Source organism: Oncorhynchus kisutch, linkage group LG24, assembly GCF_002021735.2.
Source record: "Oncorhynchus kisutch isolate 150728-3 linkage group LG24, Okis_V2, whole genome shotgun sequence".
In the NCBI taxonomy this organism is placed as follows: domain Eukaryota; kingdom Metazoa; phylum Chordata; class Actinopteri; order Salmoniformes; family Salmonidae; genus Oncorhynchus; species Oncorhynchus kisutch.
The window spans coordinates 29,764,983-29,777,357 of record NC_034197.2 but is presented as its reverse complement, the minus strand read 5'-3'; the positions used below and the strand labels follow the sequence as shown (position 1 = coordinate 29,777,357).

At 42.1% G+C, this 12,375-nt stretch overlaps 1 protein-coding gene across 1 annotated transcript; it reads right to left on the bottom strand.

Moving 5' to 3' along the window:
- Positions 1-7,299: 7,299 nt before the first annotated feature.
- On the bottom strand, positions 7,300-11,640 carry LOC109869782 (amphoterin-induced protein 3). The gene is made up of 2 exons (XM_020460033.2): positions 11,114-11,640; positions 7,300-10,714 (listed from the first exon to the last, which is right to left on the bottom strand). Exon 2 carries the CDS (start codon positions 10,708-10,710, stop codon positions 9,256-9,258), a length of 1,455 nt encoding a protein of 484 aa, XP_020315622.1. The 5' UTR covers positions 10,711-10,714; positions 11,114-11,640; the 3' UTR covers positions 7,300-9,255.
- Positions 11,641-12,375: the final 735 nt, after the last annotated feature.

Below are 12,375 nucleotides of genomic sequence, written 5' to 3'. Positions count from 1 at the left end.
ATACCCTGACTGCGTGCAATGAACTCAAGAGAAGTGACACAATTTCACCCGGTTAATATTGCCTGCTTAACATGGATTTCTTTTAGCGAAATATGCAGGTTTAAAAATATATTATATTATTATATGCAACGCGGGACTCGATAGATAAACTAGTAATATCATCAACCATGTGTAGTTAACTTGTGATTATGATTGATTGTTTATAAGATACGTTTAATGCTAGCTAGCAACTTACCTTGGCTTACTGCATTCGCGTAACAGGCAGGCTCCTCGTGGAGTGCAATGTAATCAGGTGGTTAGAGCATTGGACTAGTCAACTGTAAGGTTGCACGATTGAATCCTCGAGCTGACAATCTATTGTTCTGCCCCTGAACGAGGCAGTTAACACACCGTTCCTAGGCCGTCATTGAAAATAAGAATGTGTTCTCACCCATGTGTTCTTAACTGACTTGCCTAGTTATTGGAGATTAAATAAAGGTGTAAAAAAGAATATTGTCCAAAAATACAGATTTCCGATTGTTATGAAAACTTGAAATCACTAGTCACTTTAAATAACGCCACTTTAATAATGTCTACATATCCTACATTACTCATCTAATATGTGTATATACTGTATTCGATACCATCTACTGCGTCTTGCATATGCCGCAAGGCCATCGCTCATCCATATATTTATATGTACATATTGTTATTCATCCCTTTACATTTGTGTGTGTATAAGTTAGTTGTTGTGTATTTGTTAGATTACTTGTTAGATATTACTGCACTGTTGGAACTAGAATCCCAAGCATTTCGCTACACACGCATTAACATCTGCTATGTGTATGTGATCAATAAACTTTGATTTGAATTTAAATGCATTCTAGCTGACTACCTCATGAAGCAGGTTGAGAGAATGTCAAGTGTTTAAAGCTGTCATCAAGGCAAAGGGTGGCTATTTTGAAGAATCTCAAATATAAAATATATTTTGATTTGTTTGACACTTTGGTCTACTACGTGATTCCATATGTGTTATTTCATAGTTTTGATATCTTCACTTATTCTACAATGTAGGTGTGTCCAAACTTTTGACTGGTACTGTATATGTATGTGTCACCCTTGTGGCTGGTCCCCAGTCCAGGGCCATCTTTGAAAAGGTGCTGACATAATTTATTGACCAACACACTATGGCTGCATTTACACAGGCAGCCCAATTCTGATATTTTTTCCACTAATTGGTCTTTTGACTGATATCAGATCTGTCTAGTTTAGACATGAGATTGGAGTGGTGATGACTGGTGCTTTGCATTCATTCTACGTGGGCATGTCTGCATGATGCCATGAAATCAGGTGCTCTCTATTTCCATATTAAGCATTTATTGTGATGATGGGGTTCAAGAAGAAGATTATGGTGATTAAAGATGATTATAATTAGCAGTGACTTGGTTTTGATAAGACTGATCGTCACCCTCTCAGATTCAGACTGCATAATGATAATTTAATTAAAGATTTAACATTAATCAAAGACTTATCTGACCGGCTTTCCTTTGCGATACAGTATGTCAGATTGCAATTTATGGCTACTGGTGACATCTCCTTGACATTATAGAAAGGATTACATCTAATCCTATGCAATCTCAATCCTATCCTGACCACCTTTCTTCCTAAAGTTTGCATCCAGATGAAACAACATCTGAAAACATTGGTTAGTTAGAGGACTTCGATGTGGTGGCTTAGACGAAGAGATATATTTTTCCTTGAAATCACTCCTTGTGTCTGGCCAGATGATGAAAATCTCTATGCACCCATATGTAATATCTGATCTCTTTGCCATTGACCTAATGTTCTCACAGGCAGCAGCTTTTGCTGTGCTGAATTATCCTATTGCAGCTCCACATGCATGTCTGATGTGTGTGTGTGTGTGTGTCCACCTCTGTTTTTAGTTTGATCCATTTCTGATACTGCAGCATGTAAGCCTGTCATTTGAAGCATGCTAGATTAAAACAGAACAAAGCAAAAAGAAACCAGCACATTACGCCTCAGATTTGCTTGGAGAAAGTGGCAGCACGCCATCGTAGCGTTTATCAGTACAGCTCCCATTTGTGTGGCGTTAGTACCAATGTTGCAAGTGTTCAGTGCTGATGGATCAAAGAGATGCCGCCTTTGTCGGCTATTCCAGTTGGTGATTTGTTTTTTTGGGGGCTTGTTGACGCCTGTTGAGGTTTCCGTTCTGCCACATGCCAGATAAACAACCATTATAGACATAAGTTGATAGGAGATGTGTGGTATTAGGAGTTTCAACACCGGTTACATTTTGGGTTCTGTGAAATGTTACTACTAGGTAGACTCCTGTCACAGGTAGATTGAGGTTTTCAGGGAAGGCTTGTGCACAGGCACTAGATTGTTTCTACAGTGTCCTAGTTTCCATTCATTGAATTACAAATTCAGGATTATTGGATTAAAACCCACTAGAGTCGATTGATGCACCGTCAAAATCTGTCAGTTTTAAGCAAGAGATTTTTAAAATGTATTTTTTTTGCATTGGATGTCTTAAGCCCTCACATCCGCCAACGTTGCACTTCCTCATCTGCGGTGAGAGGTGGCAAGGAGAGTTGTTTTGTCAGACCATGAGACATTTCTGAGAAGGCAGATTTTTGGAATGTCTGTAGTGTCCAAACGGTTTGACCTATAAACTATTATGACCACTCTATAGAAAGGGGAGACTCACGAACACGATGGTTCTCTACGACCCCCACAAGTGTCAGGGGACTTGTCTGAACTTGGTACCATCGATGAGACAACTTCTGTCTGTAGCATCAGAACCGTTTGTGCTACAAACTAATGTCAACCTTGTTTGACTTTAATGAATGGCAATCATTTTAAAAAATCTGTTATTCAATGCACTTCTCTAGGCTATAGTAAAAAAGGCCAAATTAAATATTTGTATATGTTTTTAATATACAATACCAGTCAAACGTTTGGACACAACTACTCAGTCAAGGGGTTTTCTTTTCTCTTTCATTGTAGAATAATAGTGAAGTCATCTGAACTATGGAATCATGTATTAACCAAAAAAGTGTTAAACAAATCAAAATATATTTGAGATTATTCTAAGTAGCCACCCTTTGCCTTGATGACACTGTTACACACTCTTGGCATTCTCTCACCCAGCATCATGAGGTAGTCACCTGGAATGCGTTTCAATTAACAGGTGTTAATTTGTGGAATTTCTTTTGTTAATGAGTTTGAGCCAATCAGTTGTGTTGTGACAAGGTAGGGGGGTATACAGAAGATGGCCCTTTCGGTAAAAGACCAAGTCCATATTATGGCAAGAACCGCTCAAATAAGCAAAGAGAAAATACAGTCCATCATTATTTTAAGACATGAAGGTCCGTCAATGTGGAACATTTCAAGAACTAGTGCAGTCGCAAAAACCATAAAGCGCTATGGTGAAAGTGGCTCCCTGGAAGACCCAGAGTTACCTTTGCTGCAGAGGATAAGTTCATCAGTTAATTAACAGCCTCAGAAATTGCAGCCCAAATAAATTATTCAGAGTTCAAGTAAGAGAGACATCTCAACATCAACTATTCAGAGGAGACCGTGTGAATCAGGCCTTAATGGTCGAATTGCTGCAAAGAAACACCAATAAGAAGATATTTTGCTTGGGTCAAGAAATAAGAGCAATGGACATTAGATTGGTGGAAATCTGTCCTTTAGTATGGTGGTGCTTTGCTGGTGACATTGTCAGTGATTTATTTAGAATTCAAGGCACACTTAACCAGCATGGGTACCACAGAATTCTGCAGCAATACACCATCCCATCTGATTTGCGCTTAGTGGGAATATATATTTTTTCTCAACAGGACAATGACACAAAACACACCTCCAGGCTGTGTAAGGGCTGTTTAACCAAGAAGGAGAGTGATGGAGCGCTGCATCAGATAAACTGGCCTCCACAATCACCCAACCGCAACCCAATTGAGATGGTTTGGGAGGAGTTGGGCCACAGAGACAAGGAAAAGCCGCTAACAAGTGCTCAGCATATGTGGGAACGGGTTCAAGACTGTTAGAAAAGCATTCATCATAAAGCTGGTTGAGAGAATGCCAAGAGTGTTAAGCAGAGGGTGGATACTTTGAAGAATCTAAAATTATAAAATGTTTTCATTTGTTTACACTTTTTTTTTGGTTACTACATGATTCCATATGTGTTATTTCATAGTTTTAATGTCTTCACTATTATTCTACAATGCAGAAAATAGTAAAACATAACTAAACCCTTGAGTGAGTAGGTGCGTCCAAACTTTTGACTGGTACTGTATGTTTGATACCTACAGTGCCTTCAGAAAGTATTCAGACCCCTTGACATTTTCCACATTTTGTTACATTACAGCCTTATTCTAAAATAAATGTTTTCCTCAATCTACACACACAACCCCATAATGACAAAGCAAAAACAGGTTGGAACTTTTGCTAATTTATATATATAAAAAGAAACTGAAATATCACATTTACATAAGTAATCAGACCCTTTACTCAGTACTTCGTTGAAGCACCTTTTGGCAAATATTACGGCATCCAGTCTTCTTGGGTATGACGCTACAAGGTTGGCACACCTGTATTTAGGGAGTTTCTCCCAGTTTTCTCTGCAGATCCTCAAGTTCTGTCAGGTTGGATGGGGAGCGTTGATGCACAGCTAATTTCAAGTCTCTCCAGAGATGTTTGATTGTGTTAGGGCGCTGGCTGGGCCACTCAAGGGCATTCAGAGACTTGTAGGTTGCTGAGGATGTTATTTAATACATTTTTGAATAAGGCTGTAACATAATGTGGAAAAACGTGGTATGAATACTTTCCAAAGTCACTGTAAAGGGGTACTAAGATACTATCTTACATTTAGCTATTTTATTTTGTATGGGATCCAACCCTTTTTTAAAATTTTTGTCTAAAATGACATACCCAACTCTAACTGCCTGTATCTCAGGACCTGAAGCAAGGATATGCATATTCTTGATACCATTTGAAAATAAACACTTTGAAGTTTGTGGAAATGTGTTTATATTCTCCTACATTAATTTCACATTAGATCTGGTAAAAGATAATACATTGCATTTTTTGTTGTTGTACCATCTTCGAAATGCAAATGAAAGGCCATAATGTATTAGTCCAGCCCAGCTGCAATTTAGACGTTGGCCACTAGATGGCAGCAGTGTATTGTGCAAAGTTTTACACTGATCCAATGAACCATTGCATATATGTTCAAAATGTTGTATCAAGACTGCCCAAATGTGCCTAATTGGTTTATTAATACATTTTCAACGTCGTCATTGTGCACTCTCCTCAAACAATAGCATGGTATTCTTTCACTGTAATAGCTACTGTAAATGGGACAGTGCAGTTAGATTAACAAGAATTGAAGCTTTCTGCTCATATCAATGTGTATGTCCTGGGATGTTTTTTGTGTTACTTACAACCTCATGCAAATCACATTAGCCTACGTTAGCTCAATTGTCTCACGGGCGGGAAACACCGATCCTGTAGAGGTTACGAATTAAAATGTGACCTCATGATAATTCCTGTTTTTGAAGTCCAATCTTTCAAAGTGTGGGTAGCCTATTTTCCTACAGCAAAAATTGTCTTCATATTCTCGCTGAATCTTTTTAACCCTCCTGTTGTGTTCGTTTCATGTTAACTAATTCTGTGTTCCTCGTCCAAAATGACCGCCCCATCATAGCTGATTGTAAATACATTATATATGTATTATTACCTAATGTTGTGTTAGATATTTTTTATCAACTTAAGTTATTGTGAACATTACAAGTTTTGAACTTCTTTTTGCTATTTATGGCCTGTAGGCCTCATTGACCTGAGCTCCTACAACTCGTTTTAGCTATTTATGGCCTGTAGGCCTCATTGACCTGAGCTCCTACAACTCGTTTTAGCTATTTATGGCCTGTAGGCCTCATTGACCTGAGCTCCTACAACTCGTTTGAACTATTTATGGCCTGTAGGCCTCATTGACCTGAGCTCCTACAACTCGTTTTAGCTATTTATGGCCTGTAGGCCTCATTGACCTGAGCTCCTACAACTCGTTTGAGCTATTTATGGCCTGTAGGCCTCGTTGACCTGAGTTCCTACAACTCGTTTTAGCTATTTATGGCCTGTAGGCCTCATTTACCTGAGCTCCTACAACTCGTTTTAGCTATTTATGGCCTGTAGGCCTCATTGACCTGAGCTCCTACAACTCGTTTTAGCTATTTATGGCCTGTAGGCCTCATTGACCTGAGCTCCTACAACTCGTTTTAGCTATTTATGGCCTGTAGGCCTCATTGACCTGAGCTCCTACAACTCGTTTTAGCTATTTATGGCCTGTAGGCCTCATTTACCTGAGCTCCTACAACTTGTTTTAGCTATTTATGGCCTGTAGGCCTCATTGACCTGAGCTCCTACAACTTCTTTTTGCTATTTATGGTCTGTAGGCCTCGTTGACCTGAGCTCCTACAACTCGTTTTAGCTATTTCTGGCCTGTAGGCCTCGTTGACCTGAGCTCCTACAACTCGTTTTAGCTATTTATGGCCTGTAGGCCTCGTTGACCTGAGCTCCTACAACTCGTTTTAGCTATTTATGGCCTGTAGGAGCTCAGGTCAATGAGGCCTACAACTCGTTTTAGCTATTTATGGCCTGTAGGCCTCATTGACCTGAGCTCCTACAACTCGTTTTAGCTATTTATGGCCTGTAGGCCTCGTTGACCTGAGCTCCTACAACTCGTTTTAGCTATTTATGGCCTGTAGGCCTCGTTGACCTGAGCTCCTACAACTCGTTTTAGCTATTTATGGCCTGTAGGCCTCGTTGACCTGAGCTCCTACAACTCGTTTTTGCTATTTATGGCCTGTAGGAGCTCAGGTCAATGAGGCCTACAACTCGTTTTAGCTATTTATGGCCTGTAGGCCTCATTGACCTGAGCTCCTACAACTCGTTTTAGCTATTTATGGCTTGTAGGCCTCATTGACCTGAGCTCCTACAACTCGTTTTAGCTATTTATGGCCTGTAGGCCTCATTGACCTGAGCTCCTACAACTCGTTTTTGAGTAGAAAAGCATAATGTATGGATTATTTTGACTATAACAAATACTCAGATGAAACGTATTGTGCTATTTATCACAGACTACTTTCTGTCAAAGTTTAACAAGGACATTTGTTTTGAAACTATTTAAACATTTGAAATGGTTGGCAGTATTTTGTCATCAACCCAGGATATGACGTATGTTGTTGGCCTTGAGGTCATCCTGATAACATTTTCAGCTGACAGCCGACCTCTCCTCTCAGGTGGGGATGAAGACCAGGACAAATTCCCATTCTTTGACTGGAATGTAACAACAACCTCAGCAGGGCCCTCTTCCTCATCACTGGAATGTAACATCAACCTCAGCAGGGCCCCCTTCCTCATCACTGGAATGTTCCACATCGGTTGTCTCTTGGTCTGGATCATATTCTGTGTTGTCTTCAACTTCTGACACTTCCTCCTCTAATGCATCTTCACTGTCAGTTTCCTGGTCTCTCTCCTCCTCACCAGTGTCATTATCAAAGAGATGATCAAGAGCCTCACATACAGTATATCGTTTGGTCATTGTGCTGCCACAAAATGAATTGTAAGCAACGCCTCAAAAAAGCTTTATACCAGAGCTGCAAGAAAAGTTCTATATAGTATTGAAACAATGTTGCGATTGTTTCGGAAAATGCTAACAGGTGTGGTTCCTGTGGGGGAAAGATTCTATTGGGGAAAGGTTCCCGTGGGGGTTGCCATGGAAGCCAAGAAGGGGAGTGAGGTGTGTGTGTGTGTGTGTGTGTGTGTGTGTGTTTGCTCAAACAAGCATGCATGTGTGGGTCTGGGAAAGGAAGTGTGTCCATCTGATGAATGGGCATGTGCCTGAACTCAATTTTATACACTAATTGTAGTCTCACCCATTCATTTCTAATGACCGGTTATTTTTGACCGGGAACACCACAGGTGTACAAAGTTAAATAAAACAGCCCAAATTTTTATGAAAATCATCAATGTATTTGTGTGTTCAGATGCCCTGTGTGGACAAAGTCATGGAGCCTTATGACAATCAGAATGAATGAACTAAATGTTTCAAAGAACTTTTTGAGAACTTTTTGTAATCAAACCCACAAATGCTGATGCTCCAGATACTCAACTAGTCTGAAGAAGGCCAGTTGTATTGCTTTTTTAAATTAGCACTACAGTTTTCTGCTGTGCTAACATAATTGCAAAAGGGTTTTCTAATGATCAATTAGCCTTTTTAAAATGATAAACTTGGATTAGCTAACACAACGTGCCATTGGAACACAGGAGTGATGGTTGCTGATAAGGGGCCTCTGTACGCCTATGTAGATATTCCATTACAATCAGATGTTTCCAGCTACAATGGTCATTTACAACATTAACAATGTCTACACTGAATTTCTGATCAATTTGATGTTATTATAATGGACAAAAAACTAAAACAAGGACATTTCTAAGTGGCCCCAAACTTTTGAACAGTAGTGTATATTTGCGGGGGAGTGTGGTTCGCCGGTGACCTGATATACTCACGCTTAACTTTAATCCCATGAAGGAAAAAAAAAATACAATTCCAAAAACTCTATTACTCTAACAGCTTTTGTGGATGTCAGCCAAGTCCAAAATGTCCCAATAGGACTTCATCAGTGTTCCCCAATTCTGTCCCAGACCTTTCACCCGAATGTGTCTGCTCATGCACTCACATCCATTTATGGATTTAAAAGGAATTAGCTCATGTTAAATATAATAGGAAATCTGTCTACAATCTTCCCATGCTTACACCAATGCAATATTTTTACACTTCAGGGAGGAGGGAGGACCAATGCGTTTGGAGTTCATGATTTTAAGGAGAGAAGATAAATCTCTCCAGTGCCAAAGTTTGTGCCGTTCAATTAACTTTGCTCTAACCTTCCACAATAGCATGGACAGAAATATACAGTCTTGCAAAACTCAACCTGGTCTTCAATAAGACGAAGGAGGAAAGAGGAGGAACATTAGTTAGAGCCCTTATACAGACCTGTGAGGGTCTCTCTTTCACACTCTCTCCAGGGCTCAGCGATCATTTGAGGATAGTCCGGTTAGATAAAGCCTTCCAGCAGAGAAAGAGGAACGAGGATGTCATGTTTGTGTTCCATTCAGACCACCTGATACATGTCTATTGTAAGTCATGGGCTCAATTCTTAAAGTGCTCTTTGTCAGCGACAGGCTCTGATAGGTTAACTAGGAGAGTCCGCTGGTGCCCCACTCCCACTGCAACCCTGGTTGCTCCCTGGCCAGGGTGGCCCTCAGATCCCCGTTCTGCTCCTCCATCAGAGGCTCCATGAACACCACCCGCTTGTTGATGTTGGCCTTGGTTGGGTCCCTGTGGCTCAGTGTGGGGGAGAAGATGGAGGCCAGGGTGTTTGGGTCGTAGGCAGGGATCGGGATGGCCGGAGGCAGGGGCTGCTTACAGCACCCACAGCGGCAGGGCGTTAGGTAGAGGTACATTAGGATGACTACCAGGGTGACCACGCAACCCAGTAAGGTGGTGTAGCCCGTGTTGAAGGTGTCAGGCATGGGGCGGATCACGGTGACATTCACCTCCCTGGTTGCATTCAGCATGTGTTTGTAGTCCAGGGCTGTACACAAGTAGAGTCCCGAGTCATTCAGCTTGGCGGCTGGGATCTCCAAGGTCCCGTTAGGGAACACGTTGATGAGGGTGTCATTGAAGCTCGTCTGGGTCAGGTATTCCTGATTTGGAGAGACCCATGTGTATGACAGCTCTTTACCTCTGAGGGAGGTTTGGCAGTCCAGATGGACCCTCTCCCCCTCGTTCACCATGAGGTTGGAGAGGAGAACAGCCATGGGCAAAGAGACCACCTTCCCCACTGTGCAGTTTTGGAAGTAGAGGGAGTGTCGGAGGAATCGGACCGAGGCGCGCGGCTCGCCGTAGATCAGGCAGGTGTGCTCATCTGTGAAGTCCCTGACCGAGTCGAAGCCCCTCTGCTCCCAGTGCCAGAACACACTGTACATGGAACACTCACACACCAGAGAGTTGTTATGGAGGTACAGCCCCTTCTGCACTGACCCCGGCAGTGCCTTCACATCCTCCCAGGGTAGTGTGGTCATACGGTTGGAGGACAGGTCCAACATGGTGAGAAACGGATGACTGTGGTCCCGTATGGAAAAGAAGGGGAATTCTGTGACTTGGTTGAGGCTGAAGTAAGCCTTCCTGAGACTGCTCAGACCGCTCAGCGTCCCACCCTCCACGCGGGTGATATGGTTGTTGTAGAGCAGCAGCTCCTCCAGCCTCCACAGACCCTGCAGGAAGTGCTGCTCCAGCACCCGCAGCCTGTTGGAGGACAGGTCCAGGTGACGGAGGCTGGAGGTGTTCTGGAAGACCCCATGGCCCAGCGTCGTGAGCTGATTGTTTGCCAGGCGGAGGGTGTCAAGTTTGGGCAGGCTGGAGAAGCTGCCGGGGCCCAGCCAGCCCAGCCGGTTGTAGCTGAGGTCGAGGGTGACGGTGGTGGGGGGCAGGAGGAGGGGCAGTCTGGTGAGGCCCTGGGAGCCACAGCTCAGTGTGTCTGAGGTGCAGAGACAGATGGAGGGGCAGGTTCCCTCTGTGGAGTGGAGGAGGAGGCACAGCAGCACTACAGTGTCTGGAGAGAAGAGGGAGGTCATTCTGCTCTGGCCCATTCTCCTAGGGAGGAAAAAGATTTGTTATGTAAATGACCTACCATGGTTGAATGAATGCAGTGGAAAGAGATTGTCAACGACCAGTGACTTACAATGGTCAGAATACTTTTACAAGGTGAGAATGGAATAGAGTATAAACCATAAAAAGCCTTTAATCTATAGGTCAGTTTTATCATGCATGCACAAACAAAATGTATCCAGGGGATACAGAATTTAAAAAAGAAATAAAGATGATCTTATCACATGACTTATCACATCTTATTGTCAAGTGTAAGGAAGAAAACAGTCACAGCAGTCACAACTCTTTGAGATATCCTGATGCATGTTTTTCCATAATGTTCTGACTGTGTCGTCAAGAGTGTTCTTCCACTCCTGTACTACTAAAGGGTTAATAAAGAAATACCTTTTCCCTGAAGAGTACTTTCCCTCTCTGTACAATTGACTCAAAGGCTTGTCATCGTCCTCACCAAAAAGCAATTAAAACCGCATCGCTGGCACTGATTTAATAAGTGTCATGAATCAGATTTTAAAAAGCATGAAGTTATTCAGATATTTACTCTACCACACCTCCAAGACCCGCTAAAACAAACTACTCAAACAGCACGGAATCCTGACTGTTTTGTCTCTTTCCCCAAAGTACTATTTAATTCTAAGCAATCCTTCACACGAGTATCCAACTGTTCAGTCTAACTTCAGGACTTGTCCTTTTCCCAAAAGTAGTACTTCACGTTAAGCGAGCCACAGGTATCCAACAGTTCAGTCCGAAGTGAGAGCTTATCATCCCTTTCCCCAGACAGAATCCTGAGCAAAGGTGTCACTACTCTCTCTTCTATCACTCACTCAGTCTCTGTCCACTGGTAAAGTTGCTCTGTGAGCTTTATCTGTCTGCCAAATGTGAGCTGTGCTTTATAAAAAAATCCTGCAGTGCTTTGCGATGTTACAAACACAGCTCACTTAATCTCCTACAATCCCCTCCTCCTGCTGTTTGTCATTTAGAGCACAGCCCTGTCTCCCTCACTGTCATCTTTGAAATAATGATGCTTTCCTTCCTTAGTCACTACTGCTGTTTTCTCTCAAATTTCATCAACTTTATTGACATGGCGAGTTAAATCACTTGCATTGTCAAAGTATACATATACCAACAGTGGTTTGACTAACAGTAATAAGGTAACAATAATAATAGTAGTAGTGATAATGATGTTAACATTAAAAGCAACCTACAGCAACGAGAATAATGAATCAAAGTAATAGGAGGCTAGTTTTAACATGGTTGAAGAGTCACATGGCATGAAAGACAAGACGAGACAAAACAAAATGGCAAATGCTACTGTTGCATTGTACTTTTCACTGGTCGTCCCCCAGGTTGTGGGAGGGGGTCGTATATTTGGCTGCCAAAACTGCACAATAAATATTAAAAGAAAATATATATATATTGATAGTTTCAAATTCTTTCTAATTAATTTTGGGAAAGAAAGATTCTTAGGTATGAGTATTTGTTACAGTGTAATAGGAAATGCAACTCTGTCTCTACCTCTCCCCAGAGGTAGAGTGAGCACAGCCTGTCCTCTCTGGGCAGCCTGGCTTGCCTGTGATCACCAGTCTCTATGGCCAGACTGCTGTCTGTCCTCTCTGGGCAGCCTGGCTTGCCTGTGATCACCAGTCTCT